Here is a 24,666-nt window from a genome sequence, read left to right as displayed (position 1 = left end):
CACAGCAAATAAGATACACAACTGATTCATGGAAAAAATATAAAACATTTTAACATGTGTTGAGACATTAGTAAATGTCTCATTTCTCCATCATGTTGAATCTTTAGAGAAATCCTCTTACTGCTCTGCAGACAGTCAGCCAGCTCCTCCAGCTTCATCCTCCTAAGGAAGTTCACTGTGATCTTCACTAATGCCTCTCTGCTGCTCCTCTGCTCTTCATCCTCACCGTCCAACACCTCCTCATCCTCCCTCTGACTCTCTAAGCATTCTGGGTAATCTGCACTCAGAACCTTTGGGATCTTCTTCAGCTCGTTCTTCACAAAAGTGACCATGTTCTCCTCCAGCAGCTGGAACAGGAAACTACATCAGTGACAGCATCAAACTAAAACCATGGAGCCAAACATCAGATCCATGTTGGACAGACTGACAATCCACTGGTCTAATAGTGCAGCATGGAGATGATTGTGAGCAGATGTGAAAGTAGCTGTTGTACATGTACAGACCATAAATATGGAGTCCAGGTGTGTTTGATGCTGCTGGGCAGACTGACCCCTGGGAACCTCTGAGCTCCCCTGGTCCACTCTGTGGAGGAATCATGAAGAATGAGCTCACATTATGTCTGTCCACACAGAGACAGACACAAGCTGAAGGTCCACGAAGTGATGTTTGGATGTGAACAGTGAATCAGACCACTCCCTGTAGAGGTAAAGGTTTACTAGTCCTGCTGATCCCACTGAGAATCAACAGCTCAGTCTGCAGCTTCCAGCTCAGTGTTTGGTTTCACCAGTTTAGTTTAGTTCCAACAGCTCTCATCAATCCTCCATATACAGTCGCTCTCCCTCACTGAACTCTGCTTATGTACCTAGAACCTCCAGCTGCTCCAGTGGAGCTGCTCAGTGTCTGCTTGCATCAGACTGGTTTTACTGGGCAGCAACTAGTATGAAAAATGACAATGAACCAATAAAGTCTTACTGAATAAATGACTATTCAAAAACAAATCAGCAGCATTTTAAGGGATCAGTTCACTCCATCAGAGGTGTTTGTCAGGAGGTCAAACAGTGTCTGAAACACCCACCTCCCTCAGTGATTGGTTGGCTGTGTGCAGGTTAGTAAGTAGGCGGGGTTTGAACTTCTCTCTCTGCTCTTTTTTCATTCTCCACTCAGATCATTTCTGTTACTTTTCATGTGAACAACTATGAATGTCCTCCAGCAGAGACTGATGATGGGAGAAGTTATCTCCATATTTAACCCACATCATGTCTCCTCCCTCTCCATGACAGCTGGAGTTTTACCTCCACCTTCCAGTGAGGACGTTCACAACAGACAGAAACACTTTGATTTCAGACACTGACGCACAACACATTGTACAAACTGGTTCTTTTCTAGAATAACCATAGTCTTCCTGACAGTCAGAGCTTACATCTGATCAGCTGATGGACGTCCTCCTTTAAAGTCAGTGATAACATCCTTCGACAGGTGGCTCTTTAAAGACAGACAGCTGGGTTCAGGAGAGTCTGGTCACTGCTGCTGGATCCTGAAACAAACACACAACTGATAAATGTGCATGTTGGATACAAACTGATGGAGGATATGTTCGATCTTTGAATAAACACAACAACTAACTTTTAATGTGAAGTGTTTTTCTGACAGTTTTAAATTCTTACCTTCCATCAACAGATTGTCTGAAATTATGAGGAGGAGGCACTAATTTGTTTCTCTTCATGGACACACAGCTGGATCCAGGTCCAGATCTAGGTCCAGGTCTAGGTCCAGGTCCAGCAGAGTCTGATGTGTCCTGCTGCTGCTGCTCTGGGCTTCAACACAGCACACAAACAGCTTTAAGTGTGAATAATGATGGAGCAGTGATCTGAGTGCTGAGCTCTGACATGGAGAAGAGTCATGGACAGTTAGAGATCCTCATCTCACCTCTGAGCTCTGGTCTGGCTCTCATGGTCCCCACACAGAGTGGTTTTAGAGGGAGGGGCTCCCTCCTCTCTGTCCTCACACTGATCCATGCTGCTGAGTTCACATCCACATCAGCTCACACACACTTTCTACCTTCATGTGAAGACAAACACACATCATGAAATCTGAAATCCTGTTTCATATCAGGGTCAGTTGAATGCAGTCAGACAGCAGTGTGAGGAGGAGGAAGCTGCCATCAGCTGCTGTACTTCTACCATCAGTCCACTAGATGGAGTCATGAAGCAGCAGTGAAGTGAAGAGCAGCCCAGCTCACACGCTGCATGGGCGACTGTTTCAGGACTGAGGTCCACTGATTTCATCTGACAGTCTCTTTGTCTACAATGTCCCTGTAGAAAATGACTTCATGAAACAAGCTACAGCTGATTATTTCACACACAACAACCCCAACTGAATTTATTTCACCTCAAAGCTCAAATAATACAACATGAAGTAATCATCATGTTATTTTAAGGTAGATTTTAAGGTGATCCTGTTATGTTCAGTCAGGGAGGTTAGTTTGAATTCTACTTCCCCCTGCTCTGTCAGCTTGCAATGAGCACTCAAGCTGATGACTGTCAGTCACATGACATGATGAACCTACTCCTGACTCTTGGAGTCTGATGTTTCCCGTCAGTTGTTTACAACACGAGCAAAGAGAAGAAAGGAGTGAAAAATATTGCTGACATTACCCTTACATGGAGAAATGAAGCTGTGCCACAAGGATTACAGGAACTGAAACTGCAGTATATGCGTGTTCCAAAGTCACATTTGGGCTCAACTTCCTTTTGCAGTAAATGTGAAATGCATGACAGCAAAAGTGGCAGGTAGAAAGAGAGAGGAGAAAGATGGCGTGACCAGTGAGAGAGGACGACTGCAGAGTTTGGCTGATATCCTCAATCGCCAACAATGAGCTCCTGTAAACCAAGCAAACAATAAAAAAGAAAAAAAGAGCACTGGTTGATACAAAACAACAGACTTATGAACTGTTGGAAAGTTCTCTGACTTGCAGGTTAAAGAAACTTAAAAGAGTTGTCCTCAGTAACCGTGAGTTCACATGTGAGGGATGAATATTGAACAGTATGTTACAGTATTATACTGTTGTAAACAGTGGCCTCTGGTCAATTATCCAGATGTGAAAGACACATGACATATGATATTAATGATATTATTTCAAGTGATTGGACAGTTTTCTATGGATCTTCATATTTGTAACTGCTGCTGCTTGTTAGACCGGAGCTTTCACAAGATGACAAGTTCAAGTGGACCCGCGGAGAAAGAAAATTCTGTGATTTCAGAAACATCCTTTGACAGGACGCACACTGGAAGAGAAAAGAGGATGAAGGAGCTTGGACCGGACCAGCTCAACTTAAACATTAAGCAGCAGGCAGGTGATTGAGGACGGGCCTACACTCAAGGCTTCTCCCGCTCTTGTTACAACAGATGGAGCTGGATATTTGGATGTGGTGTGAGCTATGCCTTTTATTGCTCTCCCTGTTTGCTTTTTCAAAGTGCTGGCACCGAAACGTGGAGGACAACGATGGGGATAAAGGACCTTAAACACCTTTCTGAAGTGTTGTTGAATTCAATTTTATTTGTATAACACCAAATCATAATATACATTATCTCAAGGCACTTTACAGGGTAAGGTCAAGACCTTACTTTGTTACAGAGAAAAACCCAACAGTTCCCACAAAGAGCAAGCGCTTGGTGACAGGGGGGAGGAAAAACTCCCTTTTAACAGGAAGAAACCTCCAACAGAACCGGGCTCAGGGTGGGAGGGTCTGCCTCGACCAGTTGGGTTTAGGAGAAGATATAAAAGGGGGGGGTGGGGGGGAGGAGAGAGGAGAAAAGAGAGAGAGAGACCAGGAACAGCTGTGTAGGTAATGGTGTTATCAATAATAATGACAGATAACAATGGTTAATAGTAAAGACGAGTAGTGGTGGATCTGGATCCTGCTGCTCCAGAGGCAGAGAGACCTGCAGAATGAGGACAGAGAGAGGGAGAGAGAGGAGAAGCACAAACTACGGGAGAGAAAAAATACAAAGTTAACGGCATAAAGTAATCGAGAGAGAGAGAGAGAGAGAGAGAGAGAGAGAGAGCCCAGTGAATCATGGGAATCCCCCAGCAGTCTAGCTCTATAGCAGCATAACTAAGGGATGGGTCAGGACATACCCGAGCCAGCCCTAACTATAAGCTTTACTAAACAGGACAGTTTTAAGCCTGATCTTAAAGGTAGAGAGGGGCTCTGCCTCCTGAACCCACACTGGGAGCTGGTTCCACAGGAGAGGAGCCTGATAGCTGAAGGCTCTGCCCCCCATTCTATTCTTACTAACTCTGGGAACCACAAGTTGACCTGCATTTAGAGAGCGAAGTATCCTATTGGGAAAATAGGGAACTATAAGCTCTCCAAGGTACGATGGTGCCTGACCATGAATGGCTTTGTAGGTGAGGAGGAGGATTTTAAATTTGATTCTGGATTTTACAGGGAGCCAATGCAGAGAAGCTAACACAGGAGAGATGTGATCTCGTTTCCTAGTTCCTGTCAGTACTCGTGCTGCCGCATTTTGGATCAATTGGAGGCTTTTTACTAAATTTTTTGGGACATCCTGACAATAAAGAGTTACAGTAGTCCAGTCTTGAGGTAACAAATGCATGAACTAGTTTTTAAGCATCCTTTAGACACAGAATGGGTCTGATTTTTGCAATATTGCGCAGGTGGAAGAAGGCTGTCCTAGAGACTTGCTTTATATGTGAAGTAAAGGACAAGTCCTGGTCAAAAATGACACCAAGGTTTCTGACTGTAGCACTGGAGGCCAAGGTGATGTCATCCAGAGTCAGTATATTATCACATAGTGTATCTCTGAGGTGTTTTGGGCCAATTACAATAACTTCAGTTTTGTCTGAATTTAAGAGTAAGAAATTACTGGTCATCCAGGTTTTTATGTCCTTAAGACACACCTGAAGCTTGGCTACCTGGTTAGTCTCACCTGGCTTCATGGATAAGTACAACTGGGTGTCATCTGCGTAACAATGGAAATTTATCTGGTGCCTCCTAATAATGTTTCCCAGAGGAAGCATATATAGACTGAAGAGCATTGGTCCTAGCACAGAACCTTGTGGAACTCCATGACTGACTTTAGTGATGATAGAAGAGTCATTATTAACATGAACAAACTGGAGTCTATCTGACAAATATCTAGTAGGACAAGTATAGAGACAAGTCCATTGTCTGAAGCTATGAGGAGATCATTGGTAACCTTAACCAGAGCTGTTTCTGTGCTATGATGGACTCTAAAACCTGACTGGAAATAATCACATAACTGGTTTGCAACAACCTTCTCAAGGATTTTGGAAATAAAGGGGAGGTTGGATATAGGTCTATAATTGGCTAAAACATCAGGATCAAGAGTAGGCTTTTTAAGTAGAGGTTTAATTACTGCAACTTTAAAAGCCTGCGGTACATAACCAGTTGATAAAGATAAGTTAATCAGACTTGATATAGAGGTGTTGATTAAAGGAAAAACTTCTTTGAACAGCCTTGTTGGAACGGGGTCAAGAAGACAAGTCGATGGTTTAGATGATGAAACTGTTGAAGTGAGCTCAGGGAGATGTACAGGAGAGAAACAGTCAAAATATAAGCCAGTTACAGTCGACTCTGAGGCTGCTGAACTGGACAGTACATCTGAACCAGCTGTGGGGAGGAGATGGTGAATTTTTTCTCTAACAGAGAAAATTTTATTTGTAAAGAAGCTCATAAAGTCATTATGCCAGGACTGAAGTCTGGAGGTCTATCTTTGGACTGGTCAGTCTCCATAGACAGACAGCTGGGTCCTGGAGACTCTGCTCTGTCCTCCTCTTCCTCCACACAATCACTCATCTTCAGGACTTCAGTCAGTCTGAGAGGGAAACCAGTAACACTGACTGTGAGCTCACACACACAAGAGTCAGGACAAACAAGCTGCTCAAGAGACACACACACACACACACACACACACACACACACACACGCTAACAGTACACAGTATAATAAACTCTGGTCAGTTTTCATGTGTATTATTCAGCTCATCACAAACTGTTGATTGTGACAGAGAGAGCAGGAAGCACCACACCTCATGTTGTCAGTGAAATGAGTGAATGTTGTGTAATTTGAGCTTAGAGGTGAAATAAATTCAGTCCCAGTTGTTGTGTGTGAAATAATCAGCTGCAGCTTGTTTCATGAATTTCCTGCAGAGATGCTGTAGACTCAGAGATTGTCTGATAAACTCAGTGTGTGTGTGTGTGTGTGTGTGTGTGTGTGTACTTGTACTTGCTACATAGTAAGGACCCAAAAAAGTATTTTACGAAGAGAGTGAGGACATTTTGGGAAAGTGGGGACATTTTGGCCGGTCCTCACTTCTTCAAATCACATTTTGAGGGTTAAGACTTGGTTTTAGAGTTATGGTTAGAATCAGAATTAGGTTTAGGTTAAGGTTAAGGTCAGGATTAGGGTTAGGAATTCAGTTGTGATGGTTAAGGTTAGGGTAAAGGGCTAGGGAATGTATTATGTCAATGAGTGTCCTCAGAAAGATAGAAGTACAAGTGTGTGTGTGTGTGTGTGTGTGTGTGTGTGTATGTGTGTGTGTGTGTGTGTGTGTGTGTGTGTATGTTGTTCTCCAGTTACAACTTGTTTAAATTAGTTGTCATTTCATCATCTGTTTGTTAAACTTACACTCACACTTTATTTCAGGGTTCATTAATAAGACATAACAAGCTGCACTTTGTATCACATTAGACAAAACTCGAAATAACATGTTCTTTATTAGACAGTGAACAAACACAGTGACACCCTCAGCAGACACCACACACCTACATTAAACTCTAATTAGAAACCAAATAGACACACACACTATAGGACTCCACTTGACAAGATCCATAACAACAACAGACTCTGTTCCACTAATGATGCTGTAATAGACAGGGAAATGGGGGGGTCCCCACTGAGACGCCACCTCCCTCTATCTGGCATGGAGTGAGGATCGTCCCGCTGGATGGGAGCATTACTCTGGAGGAAGTGTTGTTGTCTGTCGGGGAACAGGTAGGGCATGATAAAATATCTTTTGCCTCCAGGATGAACAAAGCAGTGGTTGTGTTCTTAAGAGATGAGCCTCAGGTTCATCAGCTGATAGCATGTTTATCAGTGTTGCAGCCATTACATTACATTACAATAAGATGGGCTGGGGTGAGCACACAGTTTTTGACGATGTAGCCATTCACATGGTGTTTTGTTTTTATTTTTAATTTTTTTTATTGTTAATAAATATCATTGCAAGCGAAGAACATCATTGTTGTGCACGTGTCCAAACTAGTTTTTACCCAGTCTAGCAATCCCTCCATGGCTTTGAGTAGCAATTCTCACCACAAGGGCAGTAGGAAAAGTGATCTCAGCTACTCTCAACGATGCGTTGAGCTGTTTCATGATGGTCAGCAGTTGTGGTCATCTGAGGCATTTGTAAAGGCCCAGTGACAGTCAAAGTGAAGGATGCAGCCCTTTATGTTTTTTGTTGGGGGTTGGACCAATTTGCAGTTAGCTGCTGATTGGTCCTTGGATGCTTGTCCTTCAAAGATCTATTTTGCATTTCCCGCCTCCAGAAAGACATGTAATGGCTGTCCCTTAAAACACTTAATAAAAAAGTTCATATCATAGGGAGCACTGGTGAAGGAAGACTTCAGGGGGGAGCCACCATTTAAGAGAAGATAAGACTCAGGGAAAGAAGGGTGAATCAGGTGGGTCATGTTCCTGAAACATATATCTACATATAAGTGTGGACCCACATGACTGTGTGTGCTCGGTGTCAGTAGATTGAACCGCAGGACTGATGTGGACACAGCGGCGGGCTGAGGGCTGACAGGCTTTAAGGCTCTGTATGATGTTAGTGCTGGACACTTGCTGATGAGATCATCCTGTGTAACTACTAATGCTGTCAAAGTGAACTAACGCAACTGCCTGTAACGGGAGTAGTTGTTTAACGTGATTAACGGTGGTGACATTTGAACCTCGGGCCACTCCGTAGCTCGGGAAATCAGGAAGCAATGACCGAGGTCGATGCCGTCGTGAGCAGTAATCATGGATCTATTATCAGACCTTATAATAGATAGATAGATAGATAGGCAGTAATGGATAAAAAAGATATTTTGAATGTCAAGTTCAGCTTCAAAGTCTCGCCAGATGGCTGTCTGGACAGGACAAAAGTCATTTGTGTTTATTGTCGCGGTGAATTTACGCACCACCGCAGCACGTCTACTCTCAAATACCACATTACTATAATGTTACAGTTAGTAAATTGTCTTTTGTTTTAGTTTATTTCAGCATCTTGTTTTACAATGCAGTTTGCACACGTTAGTTACTTGAACTGAGAGTATTTCTCATTGTAGCAATAAATAAACATGATTATTTTGCATAAAACAAGCATTTGTCTATTCTCGTGCTGAAAAGAGGATTACAATTTGAAAACAATCAGTTTAAGGTACATGTAGAACAGATTAAAAATATGCGATTAATCATGATTAACTATGATCACTCATGCGATTAATCGTGATTAAATATTTGAATGGATTGACAGGCGTAGTAACTACACTCACCACAAGACAGCTGTCCTCTTCTGACTCAGTCTCTACTCTGTTGAGGCTGTTCAGACTGTACCTGTCAGGGCGCCTGACGGTTGCAGGCTGGTGAGGCTCACAGTTGTAATGCATCAACATCTTATCCTACTGTTGGTGTATTCTTGGGAGATTAAACCTTAATGATCCTGCACAAAAGTGATGTAGCTCATTGACCAATAATGCTCCTTCACCTCAGTGCACAGAACACACTGAGCCTAGTTGTTGCTGTGTTCTAGCTTGGAGGGTAGTTTGTTTTTTTTATTATTGTCTTATTTATTTAGAGACCAGTTTCTTTCAGTTTGATGTGAAGATTTGTTGATATTGAATGATTTTATATAGACCACGGGCAAACAGTCTATACACGTGAAAACTCACGTGTCATTGTTTTCTTTGTTGTTGCCTGTTCTTGTGGTAAATGTAGAAAAAGTCAGAGCTAAAGATGGTTGTCTCTGTGTAAATTGATCATTTCATTTGCCAGTGTACAGTATTGAAATGAATACATATGTAAGTAACTTTATTTAATTGAATAATTGTGAGACAGATACCTCTTTTTTCCCCTTGAGATCCGGACCCTCAAAGTGTCTGTGCAGGGGTCCGAACAGAGGGAGTTAGAAATAAAGAGCTGCCTCTAATAAAGAGCTGTGCTGGGGTCAATAAAGGCCCTGGATACTTTCTGAGGAGAATCTGTAGCTGAAAACTGGAGTGGATCCAGACTGAGGCTGTGCTCTGCATGAGAGACACAATAAGAAAGATATTGTGTCTCTTTTAACTTTCTCTCTTAGCAAGTGTTTTATCAGTGAATACAGACGAACTCACAGCTCAGTCTTTGTCTTCAATTTATGTGTTTGGCGATTTTGTCAGATGATGTCCAGGTAATAAAGTCAACATTTGACCATAGGGCCATATATGTTTTGGCCAGTCTTGTTGTTAAGCTTATTTTAGGACTATTGCCTGACCTAGACTGTCTGTAATGAGCCACATTTAATAGTTTAATTTCACAACAGTGACAAACAGTAGGATGACCAACACTCTCGTTACCTGGTTGTCACCAGTGAAGGCAGGTCAGTGAGAAGTGCTGCTATGGAGAGCTTATTGTATCGTTAATTCATTGATACAGTAACTCATATGGTTCAAACATAATTATAAAGGTTGGATATTAAAGATGCGAAATTATTTCTTTGTAAGAGGAGTTACAATTTATGTACAGTGACTAATACATGTCACAAAGTGGCAGTGATGTTCTGACAAGAGTTCAAAGTGCCAGAAAGCAGTGTTGTAAAATCCAGAGATAGAGAGAAAGAAATGGGCACTGGCACAAGTGAAAGGAACAGTGCAGTGTTGTGTGTTGTCAATTCATGATGTGCAGTTGTTAAGTAAAGTGTTCATAGTTAAACGTGATGTTCTGCTTATTTTTTGTAGAATTTACAGCTTAGTTCCTACAGAGCTCTCACCTGTCACTGTGGAGGCTGTAATGAGGGAGCTGAGGAGGGAGGGGCAGGGGCTCATGTGTCTCGCAGAAACAGAACTCAAATACAGTTGTTGGACCACAGGCATTTAGATGAGAACTGATGCCACGGGCCAAATTTAAAAACCTGGATATGCAATGAAAAAGTCTATCTGTGCACGTGCCTGATCAATACTGACTATTACTCCATATCACTGATCAATACTGACTATTACTCCATATCACTGATCAATACTGGCGATTACTCTCTATCACTGATCAATACTGGCTATTACTCCCCATCACTGATCAATACTGGCGATTACTCTCTATCACTGATCAATACTGGCGATTACTCTCTATCACTGATCAATACTGACTATTACTCCCTATCACTGATCAGTACTGAACATGTCATGTTGATGTCAGGACTTTACTGAGACTTTATTGATTATTGATTCCATATTGTTGGATCAATGTCAGATCCAATCAGTTGATCTCAGTCCTTCTGTGTGTCAGTGGATGTTAATGTTGGTCCATCGTGTGTGTGCTGGGCTGCTCTTCACTTCACTGCAGCTTCATGACTCCATCTAGTGGACTGATGGTAGAAGTACAGCATCTTCCTGTATCTTCCAGCATCTTCCTGACTGTATTCAGCTGACACTGATATGAACCAGAGAAGAAGAGTCAGTCGGTGGAGGAGCAGCTGATATTTTTACAGGAGAAATTATGTCAATTTCAGTTGATGTGCAGATGAATGATTTGTGTTTGTCTCCACATGAAGGTAGAAAGTGTGTGTGAGCTGATGTGGATGTGAATCCAGCAGCATGGATCAGTGTGAGGACAGAGAGGAGGGAGCCCCTCCCTCTAAAACCACTCTGTGTGGGGGCCATGAGAGCCAGACCAGAGCTCAGAGGTGAGATGAGGATCTCTAACTGTCCATGACTCTTCTCCATGTCAGAGCTCAGCACTCACATCACTGCTCCATCATTTAGATTTCAGACAATCTGTTGATCAAAGGTCAGAAGTTTAAACTGACACAAAGTCTTTTCACACTAAAAATGAGTTGTTGTGTTTATTCAAAGACTGAACATATTTTTCATCAGTTTTTATTCAACATGCACATTAATCAGTTGTGTTGTTGTTTCAGGATCCAGCAGCAGACACCAGACTCTCCTGAACCCAGCTCTCTGTCTTTAAAGAGCGACCGCTCAAAGGAGTGGAACATTGACTTTAAAGGAGGATGTCCATCAGCTGATCAGAGGTAAGCTGTAACTGACAGTAAAACTGAGGTTATTGTAGAAAAGAAGCAGTTTGTACAACGTGTTGTTGGACCAGGTCTGAAATCAAAGTGTTTCTGTCTGTTGTGAATGTCCACACTGGAAGGTGGAGGTCAAACTGTGGCCGTCATAGAGAGGGGGGGAGACGTGATGTGGTTTAAATATGGAGATAACGTCTGCCATGTTCAGACAGTCTGTCCTGGAAGACATTCACAGTGTTGACTAGGGCTGAACAATCAATCCAAATATGATCCAAATCACAATATGGCCAAGTGCAACATCCAAATCACCGGAGCTGCAGTTTTTCTGATGAAGGTAAAATGTGTCACAACGTTGTTGTGCATTGTTAGCACCATAAGTGTTGTGGTGCTGGAGAGACACCCCGACCTACAAATCATGTTCTCCAGACGTAAAGGAACATGTTTGTTTGGTACAAGCCCCAACAAAAATCACATCATCATCATTTTTAAAATATCATGAAGCCCTAGTGTTGACCTCAGTTGTTCACATGAAAAGTGACAGAAATAGTTTGTGTGAAGAGAGAAAGTCAAACCCCGCCTACTTTCTCACCTGCACACAGCTGACCGATCATTGAGGGAGGTGGATGTAGAGGATTATATTTTATAGTAGGCACAAGAACCACCTGTCCGCTTGTAGGCTACATTTAGGTTTCCCACGAGGGTCGCCACCCATCCCTTATATTACGGGATCGTCCCCTATTGATTCAATACAGGACGCAGCATTTTGTCCCGTATCCTGTGCTGTGAATAATGTGATGTCAAGTCAAACCAAACTACTTCTAGTCAACAAGTGGACTGAAGAAGTTCATCAATGAGCAGTCGACTGACCAGCTCTGTGTGCTGTGAGAAAATACATGTACATATACTTTTTACATAAAAGTGACCAGACAGTGAGGTTGACTCACTTTTGTTTTCATACTGGGAGCTGCCCAGTACAACCAGTCTGACACAAGCAGACACTGAGCAGCTCCACTGGAGCAGCTGGGGGTGCTAGGTGCCTTGCTTCAGGGCTCTTCAGCAGTGTGGAGTGAGGGAGGGAGAGCTGTATGGAGGGTTGGTGAGAGATGTTGGGAATAAACCAAACTGCTGAAGCCAAACACTGAGCTGGAAGCTACAAACAGCTGCAGACTGAGCTGTTGATTCTCAGTGGGATCAGCAGGACTAGTAAACCTTTAGCTCTACAGGGAGTGGTCTGACTCACTGTTCACATCCAAAGATCACTTCATGGACCTTCAGCTTGTGTCTGTCTCTGTGTGGACAGACATAATGTGAGCTCATTCTTCATGATTCCTCCACAGAGTGGACCAGGAGAGCTCAGAGGTTCCCAGGGGTCAGTCTGCCCAGCAGCGTCAAACACACCTGGACTCCATATTTATGGTCTGTGCATGTACAACAACTACTTCCACATCTGCTCACAATCATCTCCATGCTGCACTGTTAGACCAGTGGATTGTCAGTCTGTCCAACATGGATCTGATGTTTGGCTCCATGGTTTTAGTTTGATGCTGTCACTCAAATAGTTTTCTGTTCCAGCTGCTGGAGGAGAACATGGTCACTTTTGTGAAGAACGAGCTGAAGAAGATCCAGAAGCTTCTGGGTCCAGATTACCCAGAATGCTTAGAGAGCCAGAGGGAGGATGAGGAAGTGTTGGATGGTGAGGATGAAGAGCAGAGGAGCAGCAGCAGAGAGGCATTTGTGAAGATCACAGTGAACTTCCTGAGGAGGATGAAGCTGGAGGAGCTGGCTGACTGTCTGCAGAGCAGTAAGAGGATTTCTCTAAAGATTCAACATGATGGAGAAATGAGACATTTACTAATGTCTCAACACATGAGGGAAATGTGTTCATATATGTATTCTTTATGGGAATTAAAATGTTAGATTTTCTTGCTGAATCTTGTTTCTTTTATCTTCATTCAGGAAATCCTGCAGTTTGTCAACATAGACTTAAATCTGAGCTGAAGGAGAAGTTCCAGTGTGTGTTTGAGGGGATCTCTAAAGCAGGAAACCCAACCTTTCTGAATCAGATCTACACAGAGCTCTACATCACAGAGGGAGGGGCTGGAGAGGTCAATGATGAACATGAGGTCAGGCAGATTGAAACAGCATCCAGGAAACCACACAGACCAGAAACAACCATCAGACAAGAAGACGTCTTTAAAGCCCCACCTGGAAGAGATGGACCAATCAGAAGAGTGATGACAAAGGGAGTGGCTGGCATTGGGAAAACAGTCTTAACACAGAAGTTCACTCTGGACTGGGCTGAAGACAAAGCCAACCAGGAAATTCACTTCACATTTCCCTTCACTTTCAGAGAGCTGAATGTGCTGAAAGAGAAAAAGTTCAGCTTGGTGGAACTTGTTCATCACTTCTTCACTCAAACCAAAGAAGCAGGAATCTGCAGGTTTGATCAGTTCCAGGTTGTGTTCATCTTTGACGGTCTGGATGAGTGTCGACCTCCTCTGGACTTCCACAACACTGAGATCCTGACTGATGTGACAGAGTCCACCTCAGTGCACGTGCTGCTGACAAACCTCATCAGGGGGAACCTGCTTCCCTCTGCTCGCCTCTGGATAACCACACGACCTGCAGCAGCCAATCAGATCCCTCCTGAGTGTGTTGACATGGTGACAGAGGTCAGAGGGTTCACTGACCCACAGAAGGAGGAGTACTTCAGGAAGAGGTTCAGAGATGAGGAGCAGGCCAGCAGGATCATTTCCCACATCAAGACATCACGAAGCCTCCACATCATGTGCCACATCCCAGTCTTCTGCTGGATCACTGCTACAGTTCTGGAGGATGTGTTGAAGACCAGAGAGGGAGGACAGCTGCCCAAGACCCTGACTCAGATGTACATCCACTTCCTGGTGGTTCAGTCCAAACTGAAGAAGGTCAAGTATGATGGAGGAGCTGAGACAGATCCACACTGGAGTCCAGAGACCAGGAAGATGATTGAGTCTCTGGGAAAACTGGCTTTTGAGCAGCTGCAGAAAGGAAACCTGATCTTCTATGAATCAGACCTGACAGAGTGTGGCATCGATATCAGAGCAGCCTCAGTGTACTCAGGAGTGTTCACACAGGTCTTTACAGAGGAGAGAGGGCTGTACCAGGACAAGGTGTTCTGCTTCATCCATCTGAGTGTTCAGGAGTTTCTGGCTGCTCTTCATGTCCATCTGACCTTCATCAACTCTAGAGTCAATCTGCTGTCAGAGAAACAAACAACATTCTGGGGGACTGAAGTCTTTCGAGAAAAACCTGAACAAGCACTTTTCTACCAGAGAGCTGTGGACAAGGTCTTGCAGAGTCCAAATGGACACCTGGACTTGTTCCTCCGCTTCCTCCTGGGTCTTTCACTGCAGACCAATCAGACTCTCCTACAAGGCCTGATGACACAGACAGGAAGTGGCTCACAGACCAATCAGGAAACAGTCCAGTACATCAAGAAGAAGATCACTGAGAATCTGTCTGCAGAGAAAAGCATCAACCTGTTCCACTGTCTGAATGAACTGAATGATGGTTCTCTAGTGGAGCAGATCCAACAGTCCCTGAGATCAGGAAGTCTCTCCACAGATAAACTGTCTCCTGCTCAGTGGTCAGCTCTGGTCTTCATCTTACTGTCATCACAAAAAGATCTGGATGTGTTTGACCTGAAGAAATACTCTGCTTCAGAGGAGGCTCTTCTGAGGCTGCTGCCAGTGGTCAAAGTCTCTAACAAAGCTGTGTAAGTGTAGATTATTATTCATCATTATATAAAGACACCTCTATCTGTTCAACAGGAGAGAAAATAAATTCCTGTCTTCTTTAATTCCTTATGATCATCTCTGTAGACTGAGTGGCTGTAACCTCTCAGAGAGAAGCTGTGAAGCTCTGTCCTCAGTCCTCAGCTCCCAGTCCTCTAGTCTGAGAGACCTGGACCTGAGTAACAACAACCTGCAGAATTCAGGAGTGAAGCTGCTGTCTGCTGGACTGGAGAGTCCACACTGTACACTGGAAACTCTCAGGTCAGGATTCATTAACCTGTTTATCTGATGACTGTTTAACAGACCTCCAAGTGTTGACAGAGTGTTCCTGTGTGTGGTTTTGTGTGTCTGCAGTCTGTCAGGCTGTCTGATCACAGAGGAAGGCTGTGCTTCTCTGGCCTCAGCTCTGAGCTCCAACCCCTCCCATCTGAGAGAGCTGGACCTGAGCTACAATCATCCAGGAGACTCAGCAGTGAAGCAGCTGTCTGCTGGACTGGAGGATCCAGACTGGAGACGGGACTCTCTCAGGTATGGACAGACACTGTCTGATAGAGGAGAAAAGTTGGAAACATTTCCTCTGTTAAAGTTGTACAGAACTTCTTTGCTTCAGCAGAACAATCCCAGAGACTGTTGTTATGTTCCCCAATGAGGAACTAGGGGATGAGGGGAAGTAACAAAATAAAAAGCTTCATAAAAGGAGGGGCCACACCTGAGCAGGAGAGAGAGCAACAACACAAGACCACACCAGACCACAGCATTAGGGTTGTAACACTGTAGAGACCTGTTCAGTGTTGATGCACTAATAGCAACTGAGCAACAATAATAAAACCATCTCCACTGCTCAGAGACAACATTTTACAACTTTAAGCTTTCTTCCTTAAACTTAGATATTTATTTTCTACTCAGAACTGTACTATACCGTCCAATCTCTAAACATGTGTGTTCAGAGAGTTTTGTTACGTCCACCATGGAAGTACTTCTTGCACTCAGTCAAGCTGTTGTGCAGCAACTCCATGGCCGCATTTTCACCTACACCAGGGATCAGCTGATTGTGCTGAGGCCGGCCCACCTGGCAATCAGTACAGCGGATATTCCTGCAGAAATCTGGATAAGGACATATAGGGGATGCAGAGGAGGTGTGAAATAACAAGGGAAGAAAGCCATGCACAGACAACCGCGACAGGAGAAGGGGTGATATAAGTTGTGTCTCCCCTTTCTCACCATGGGCAATGTGAAGTCAGTGAATGGACAAGTTAACAGCATTAGCCAGGATCAGAGGGAGTTCCAGGAATGTAGCGTCATGTGCTTTACCGAAACATGGCTGCACCAGGATGTTCCCAGCCACATGATATATCCTATCCTATTCCATCCTAAATGAAAAGAAGAGGGCTTTTAAAGCAGGCAATAAGGAGAGGAGGGCTATACAAGGCAAGTTGAAGGTGAAGATCAGGGTGGTCAAAGGGGATTACAGGAGGAAGCTGGAGCTGAAACTTCAGCAAAACAAAATGCGGGAGGTGTGTTGTCACTGTAACCATGACAACAAAGATCAGCTAATGTTGAGGAAGTACTTACTTTAACTCAAATCACTTCCACTTCCCAAATCAAATCACTTGATGTTTCACTCCAGTCGAGGGGAAATAGGAGCACAACATAAAAGCTGATGGAGGTTTCTGCCCCGGTGGAAGCAGCGTATTGTCAGGAAGTGAAGTCATTTATTACTTACTGAAGTGTTAGAAGCAACAACTTCAGGGTGAACCAAGGCCAAAACTATAATCAGAAGAAAGTCTCTCCCAGAAAGTGCTAACTAACCCGAGGTGAAAACAAAGGAAACTAAAGACACCAACTAAGCCTGGCTCCCTAAGGTAAAGCAAAACAGGAGGAAACAGGTCAAAAATAAATGACAGTTCCCCCCTACAGCTTCAGTGCTATTTACAATAAAGTGAATTCATCTATTTACATCCCCCAAAACAAAACCCAAATCTATTTCATACTCACAGCGGCACTGGGCCTGATCAGAAGTCACAGTTGACCAAACTAACAGAGAGAACTAACACACAATCAGACTGGGGGCCGGGACAGAACCGAGCTGCTGCTGTCAGCTCTGTCACCGGAGCACAGGACAAACCATGGGGTTTGAAATGCTGGATATTGTTTAGCAGCCGCCAAGCGGCCGCCACTTCTCCAGCCAAGCCCATGCATCCAGCCAATCAGGAGGGACCTAGAGGTGGAACACATGAAGCTCCTCACAGACAAAGAGCACTCACTCTCACATAAAAAACAGTAACAGTAAAACCACAGTCATACAAGAGACACCAGATCAGATGAAGACACAAAGTGGCTCCTTAATGAAAACTGTACAGCAGCTGTAGTTTCACTAGTCTTCCTCTCTGAGCCTCTTCCTCTTTGCTCTACAGTTTCTCTGACTTCCTCTGGACTTTGACTTGAAGTCAAATCAAGATGTGGCGACAGAAGCTCGTATGGTTCCTGCTGCTGTGTGACAGCTGATGAATAAACAGAACATCAGGTCTGATGTTTCTGCAAAACTGTTCAGTGACATGTGAACATCATCTGTCAGATTTATTCATCTAACATGTCACAGACTGAGACAATGTGGAGCAAAGTGACACATGAAGCTCATTTTAGAGAGGACTGAGAGTGTGTGTGTGTGTGTGTGTGTTTGTGTGTGGCTCAGACATTGTCCTGTGAGCAGAGGAAGTCTAATGAAGCTACAGCTCCTTTATAGTTTTCACGAAGGAGCCTCTTTGTGTCTTCTTCTTATTTGCTGTGACATTAGTTTGTGCAGCTTCAGAGTCACAGACTCGAAGTGTCTCACACCACAACTGAGATCAAATGGAGAAAACAAATGATGAAATCTTTTCTCCATGTCTCCTCCCTGCTCCGTGTAATTACAAGATAAAGACTCCACTTCCTGTTTCTCTGTGAATGTGCGTCCATTCATACAAGCCTCCATTTGAACACAATCATGAAACAATGTGTGTGTGAGAGCCATGTAATGTCCATGTCTGCATGCTGACAGAGAACGTGCTGGTCTGACCCCCCTCCTCCTTTCAGGGTGGAGCCTGCTGGAGTCCAGTGGTTGAGACCAGGTCTGAGGAAGTGTAAGTGTGTTTTTCATTGACTCATGAAAACAAAGCAGCACATTCAACCATCTTCAAACTGTCACATCACTGATGTCATGAGTCATCATCAGACTGTCAATAACTGATCAGATAATAGATCAATAACTGCAGCTGTGTCTCCTTCTCTCCATCAGATTCCTGTGAACTCACATTCGACACAAACACAGTGAACACAAACATCAAACTGTCTGACGACAACAGGAAGATGACACTTGTGGAGGAGGATCAGTCGTATCCTGATCATCCAGACAGATTTGACCAGTGTCCTCAGCTGCTGTGTGGAACTGGTCTGACTGGTCGCTGTTACTGGGAGGTCGAGTGCAGAGGAGTGGTTTATATATCAGTGAGTTACAGAGGAATAGGAAGAAGAGGAGTCAGTGAAGACTGTTGGTTTGGATGGAACGATCAGTCCTGGAGTCTGATCCGCTCTGATGATTTTTATTCAGTCTGTCACAACTACAGAGAAACATATATCTCCTCCTCCTCCTCCTCCCCCTCCTCCTCCTCTGTCTTTGACAGAGTAGCAGTGTATGTGGACTGTCCTGCTGGCTCTCTGTCCTTCTACAGAGTCTCCTCTGACTCACTGATCCACCTCCACACCTTCAACACCACCTTCACTCAGCCTCTGTATCCTGGGTTTGGGTTTAGGTTCTGGTCCACTCCTGGTTCCTCAGTGTCTCTGTGTTGAGTGTAGCAGAGAGAGCCTCTGTTGAACAGAGAGAAGAACTGGTTTTTGTTTCTGTCCCAGTCTCTCAAGCTGCTGGAAGACTTGTTAAAGGTTTTGAGGCCCTGGTTTTTAATCCTCAGGTGACTCAGTGAAGTTTGTCCAACACCCAAAGTGAAACCTCAAAGGCTCTGAGGGAAACTTGTCAAACTGTCTTTGAGTGAGTTAGAAAGTTCCTGACTCCCCTGTAGAGTCTGATCACATGTAGCTTCCTCTCTTTGAACCATAAACTCGTTATATACAGTCATTGTTTGGAACACAGAGAAAATCTGTAGGAAGTCTACAATTTTAACCCAGAATGGCTTTACTAATGTACACTACTAATTAGGGATATTGTGAGAGACTCAGTGGATTTCATACATGCGGTGTTTGTTTCACTTCAGAGATTTTTGGGATAGGGAGGCAATTGTATTGGGGTGATAGACACACCTCATTTTGTGTTTTCCACGTAATGGTCTCACTGTGTACAGTGTGCCTTACATATTGGGGCCAATACCAAAAAACTAAAAGACAACCCTTTTCAATGTGGCATCAATTTCAACATTCAGTGGGTATAAAAAGCTGGTATTGTCAGTAAGTCATTCCAAGTTCATCATTCAAACAGCCATGAACACACGACGTCACTTAACGGACGAGCAGCGCCACCTGGCCATAGCGCGCCTTCGGGTCGGTGGCAGGCAGTCAGATGTTGCTCGTGAACTTGGTGTGTCTCAAAGTGTCATCAGCAGACTTGCATCAAGACACAGAACTACCGGCAGAGTTCGTGACAGACCCAGGAGTGGAGCCCCACGAGTGACAGACCGCAACGATGACCAGTACCTGAGGACCTATGCACTCAGACATCGTTATGCAACTGCCACACAGCTGCAGGCCCGTTTACGAGATGTGAGGGGTACTAGGGTTTCCAGACAAACCATTCGCAACCGACTCCACCGCTTTGGCTTGAATGCCAGACGACCGTTGCAGGTGAGTCCACTGACACCAAGACACTGCCGTGAATGTTTGCAGTGGGCACAAGACCATGTGACCTGGACAATGCAGCAGTGGTCTACCGTCCTGTTCACTGATGGGTGTCGGGTCACCTTGCACAGAAATGATGGTCGTCAGCGTTGCTGGAGAAGGCAAGGTGGGCGATACGCCGAGGTCAACATGGTCCCCAGGGTTCGCTTTGGTGGAGGAGGTGCAACAGTCTGGGCAGGCATCACCAGTCAGCGCAAAACAGATTTGGTTATTGTAGATGGCTCAGTCACTGCACGTCCTTACCTCAGAGACATCATAGAACCCATCATCATCCCCCAATTCCGCCACACCCCCAACTTTCTGTTCATGGATAATAATGCTCCACCCAAACATTTGGGGCTATCCTTGCTATTGTCTAAATTTTTGGGGTAATAAATATTAAACTAATGAAAATGGTGTTTCTTCTCATTCATTATTAGTAATATCAAAGGGAACTTTTACTTATTTCATTAAAATTCAGAACAAATAGGAAAAGCACTCATGTAAATAACAATATCCCTAACTTATTGTGAGTAGTGTACATTCCCATATACAGTGCAGGACAGTTCCTACCTTTGTTTTACATTTGCAGCATAAATTGTCATTAGTTTCATTCTCTAAAGTCTAGTTGGGGTGTGATAGTATCTAGTAGTAGGTGAAACTGCTGCTCCACCTACTGAACAGAGCAGATCCACAGACAGAGCAGCCCTGGAGACTCTGCTCTGTGGAAAGTAGCTTAAGTTTGTCCAAAAAGTTGCTACATTTTTTGTGAAAAATGCTGATTAAACAGATCAATCGTTTCTCAAAATAGCTGGCGATTAATCAATCAATTGTTGCAGCTCTACATTAGAAGTGATAAGGTTTCATTGTTACTGATGGCATGAAATGTAGTTTATATCATGTTAACAAAGTGCATTGTATTCACATTCTGTACAAAATAGTCAAAACTAATTCAAAGTAACATTAAAGATTCATTGTCAGTGATGGAACTAAATGTAAATGTTTATATCATGTAAACTAAATTCAGAAGTATTCACATTCTGTTCAACAAATGTTCATATAAAATCCATAACTCTTTCTCTACCTTCTCTTGTACCCATCAGTTTTTTATGGTGCACACGTGCACATTTGGGGCAGTTGTGGCTCAGAGAGAGGGTCATCCACTAATCAGAAGACTGGTGGTTCGATTCCTGGCTCCTTCAGCCCCAAACTGAGACTGACAGAAAAGTGTAGTATGCATTGAAAAAACCCTGAATGAATGAATGAATGAGTGAATGGCTGCATGTGGTTTGTAGTGTAAAGTGTTTTGAGTGGTCAATAAGAAAAGTATGGAGTTATCACTCAGTTTTAGTGAGTAGTTCAGTGTTACATTGTGCCATGAAACCAGCCAATCACAGACTTGGAGAAACTAATCCTGATTGGCTGTGTCATGGCACACTGTGCAGAGGTGAGTGCACTCAGAGCAGAGATGTTGAGAGAGCAAAGGAGAGAGAACAACTCACTAAAACACAGTGACAGACATCAACCACTGTGCAACTATGTGGGTTTCAGCAAACAGGGAAATACATTTATTGAGCACAGAATAGACTTTTGTTTGCTAGGGTTAAGTTATTCTTATTAAGTTATTTTCTCTTCAAAGCATCATTTGTGTATATTATTCTCTGTGCTCAGAAAGACCCACTGCCTGCTCAGGAATGAGGCACAAAATAACTCCATAGAAAAGTGATATGTAAGTGTGGTCCATTTACTAGTCCATGCTAAATGAGTTTGAATCATGAATGAGGTCCTCCCTTAAATTGACAAGAGCAGCACATCCTCTTAAAATCTTGTCTATTTTAGGAGCCATGGTAACAGAAACTACCTGTGACAGTATTTTGGAAACTTTCAAACGGCAGATTGCTCTTTAACATGAATTCTTACATGTCCAGTTTGTCTAGTGCTTGTCACCTGTTCCTCAGTTAGCTGTTTTTTTGTAAAAGAAGGCATTACCAATTTCACCTTTCTCTCAAACATCAAGTCTTTTAAGGTAAAGCCTCTGTCTGCCATGACCTCATCTCCAGGCATTAAGTAGTCCAACATGGCTGAGTCCATGGTGATGAATTTGCCACTGCATCGTCCTCCATAAGCTGCAGAGACAAACATGATTAGTCCGCAGGGGGCAACAGCTACCAGATATTTCACAGTGTTGTGTGAATAATAATGGCTGTATGATTCCCCTCTTGAATCAAGGCTTTTGGGTTTTTGTAAAAGGCTCTTCCTTCTAGTGTTGAAACAAGAATGTTCAATGATTCCAGTGTAGAGCAAAGCATCTGCATCACTTTGAAGCATAAAGTAGCCGATCTCATCACACTGAGTCATCTTATCCTGCACATCTTTTCTGCAGGTGTCTGGCAGTTATCCTGATCCTGTTGTGCAGGGTCCTCCCACTGTGTATGGACTGAGCACCACTGTGGGTCATGGGGGGTTGCAGAACTGCTGCTCTGGTCTGAGGCAGCTGAGGGGGCATCCACTGAGCAGTCGGACAAACACAAAAGCATGGCCGAGGTCACACACTAGGAGAGTAAACACTGTATACAAGCAAGAACGACGTGTCACATGTTATGTCCAATAGAGGGCAGCAAACATACATGTTATATAGAGCAGTAGATAACTGCCAGTGGTGAAAGAAATACTCAGATTTTGTGCTTGAGTAAAATTAACAATTCCACAATGTAGAAATACTCTGTTAAAAGTAAAAGTACTGCATTCAACATTTTTCTTGAGTAGACGCACAAAAGTACTGAAGTATCATAATATACTTACAGTACCTGTAGTATCTGAAGTTCCATATGCTGTGTGACTTCATGGGTTGGTATGTTTAGATAGGGGGCTCCAGGTCAAAAGGTCTAGGTGTCATTGGGAGATGTGTGACTCCCTCATCTTATGTAATGAAGCCCTTTTTTATTTATGGACCATATGTTTTGTCTCAGGTTCATGAAGACAACCAACTCATATTGGCAGAGAGTAAGAGCTGTTACTCAGAGGAGATTCATATTGGCTTCGACTCCCCTCTCAGGCAATCCATGGTGCTTGATTTGATGCTGGACTTCTTTGTAATAAACCTCTTTATATACAAGCAAGACGGTGTCAGCCGACGGAGTCTCCTTCATCGACTTCACACCATCGCTTTTAATAAACAACATACCAAACATAAAAGTACTCATTATGGAGCAAAGCCCATTTGACAGTCTCATTATTGGACTGTAATTAGCGTTGCATTAGTGTGTTCATTACTGAAATGTTGCAGCTGGTAAAGGTGGAGCTGAGTTTAATGGCTTTATCTTCTGCTGGGTAGCTTCACCTATACTACCACATTATTACTCATCTGTCAGTGTTTGATTTATATTGATAATCTAAAGCTGAAAAGTAACTTTCAACTAAAGCTGTCAAATAATTAAAGAGGTGTAAAAAGTACAATATTTGCCTCTAAGTACTTCACAAATGTAGAGGAACTGATTTAAATAAATGTACTCAGTTACTTTAAACCACTGTAAACTGCAACTGTTAATGTCACCATCCACTTGGATTATTTATATACTCAGGTTTATGTCTGTGAGCTGTGACATAGAGAAGCATTTATTTATTGTCTGCAGCCCACGCTAGTCTGTGTTTCTCACTGCTTGGCTTGGAGTGCAGGGTGTAGGACGCAGGACACGAACATTTCCATCAAAGACTGTTGATGTTTGACACAAGAAGTTTGTGACAAAATCTTCTGTTTCTTTATTGTGGCACCAAACAACGGCACAAGTTGAACCCGAGCTCATTTGGTTTTGATGATATTCACATTTATAAGTTGTCTAATTAATGCTATGGTAGCTCCACAGCAGGCAGGAGGCACTAAAGCAGAAACACAAACCCAGCAACCGGAAGAAGCCATCTGTCATGTTAGCACCCACTGGCTCCTGAGGAAACAAGTGAATAGTTGTTAAAGTCATGGTCGACATTGCTGCTTGTTTTTTGCCATATCACTGGGCTATAGGCCTCACTGAGTGTTGAGTTATAATGTTTTACACTGGAATTAAAATTCCTTTATTAATGTAAATGCTCAGATTTACTCAGAACTTTTGCACAAAGTTGAACTTTAAATTTCATTTGAATGTTTGAATGAAAAATGCTGCTAAAAGTTCTGAGAGGGAAACAACTGCCCAGGCAGTTTATTGGCACCAGTGGTGTGTGGTGACTTTTACAGATGGTCACCACACGTCAGATAACTACAAAAATATGAGCCAGACTAAAACAAACCTTTTCATGACAGCAGCAAATCAAACCTCTCTTAAACTCAGGTCCTGTCCTGTCTCATGGTTTTGTGCTGTCTGTCCTTCCTGTGCTGAAAGTCTCTCTCCTCCGTCTTGCTGCTCTGTCTGCACATCTTCTCCTTCCTGTCTGAACAAGTTTTAGGATTATTCTTGAGCCTGTGGGTGAAGGCATCAAGAGAATGAGGTCATGAGATACAGTTACAGAACAGTAGGAAATGTCCAATGAGGGGACAACATCCTTCTGAGAGAGCTGTGACCAACAGATAAAGGGGCTAGTGTGATGAGCATGAGGAATGGACCTGCTACTATATATCTGAGTGTATTTCCGTGTGTTCTTTAGTCTTGTGCCCTGCAGAGACAAATTCAGGTCTTTTATGCAAATAAAGGATCTTTAAACTTGGACCCTCTTCTCCGGGTGATTT

At 43.4% G+C, this 24,666-nt stretch overlaps 3 protein-coding genes across 4 annotated transcripts in view; 2 read left to right on the top strand and 1 right to left on the bottom strand.

The window, feature by feature from the left end:
* Positions 1-24,666, bottom strand: part of LOC139609622 (protein NLRC3-like) — a 248,792-nt gene that overhangs the window by 6,899 nt on the left and 217,227 nt on the right. Inside the window, exons 2-6 of one of the 2 annotated variants that reach the window (XM_071464481.1) lie at positions 1,927-2,058; positions 1,665-1,814; positions 1,421-1,534; positions 504-582; positions 122-347 (exon numbers count right to left, since the gene is read on the bottom strand). In XM_071464481.1, the coding sequence (XP_071320582.1) occupies positions 122-347; positions 504-506 (229 nt within the window). In that variant the 5' untranslated portion in view covers positions 507-582; positions 1,421-1,534; positions 1,665-1,814; positions 1,927-2,058. The remainder of the gene's footprint in view (positions 1-121; positions 348-503; positions 583-1,420; positions 1,535-1,664; positions 1,815-1,926; positions 2,059-24,666) is intronic. The other variant, XM_071464483.1, reaches the window with a different exon arrangement.
* Positions 1-24,666, top strand: part of LOC139609645 (ribonuclease inhibitor-like) — a 137,236-nt gene that overhangs the window by 74,661 nt on the left and 37,909 nt on the right. The gene's annotated exons all lie outside the window — the stretch shown is intronic.
* Positions 1-24,666, top strand: part of LOC139609603 (NLR family CARD domain-containing protein 3-like) — a 93,270-nt gene that overhangs the window by 52,969 nt on the left and 15,635 nt on the right. The gene's annotated exons all lie outside the window — the stretch shown is intronic.

Source organism: Trachinotus anak, unplaced genomic scaffold (assembly GCF_046630095.1).
Source record: "Trachinotus anak isolate AG129_WGS33_773 ecotype Australia unplaced genomic scaffold, CSIRO_AGI_Tana_v1 ptg000026l, whole genome shotgun sequence".
Taxonomy (NCBI): domain Eukaryota; kingdom Metazoa; phylum Chordata; class Actinopteri; order Carangiformes; family Carangidae; genus Trachinotus; species Trachinotus anak.
Note: the sequence above shows the minus strand (reverse complement) of the source record. Positions and strands in the feature narration are given on the sequence as shown.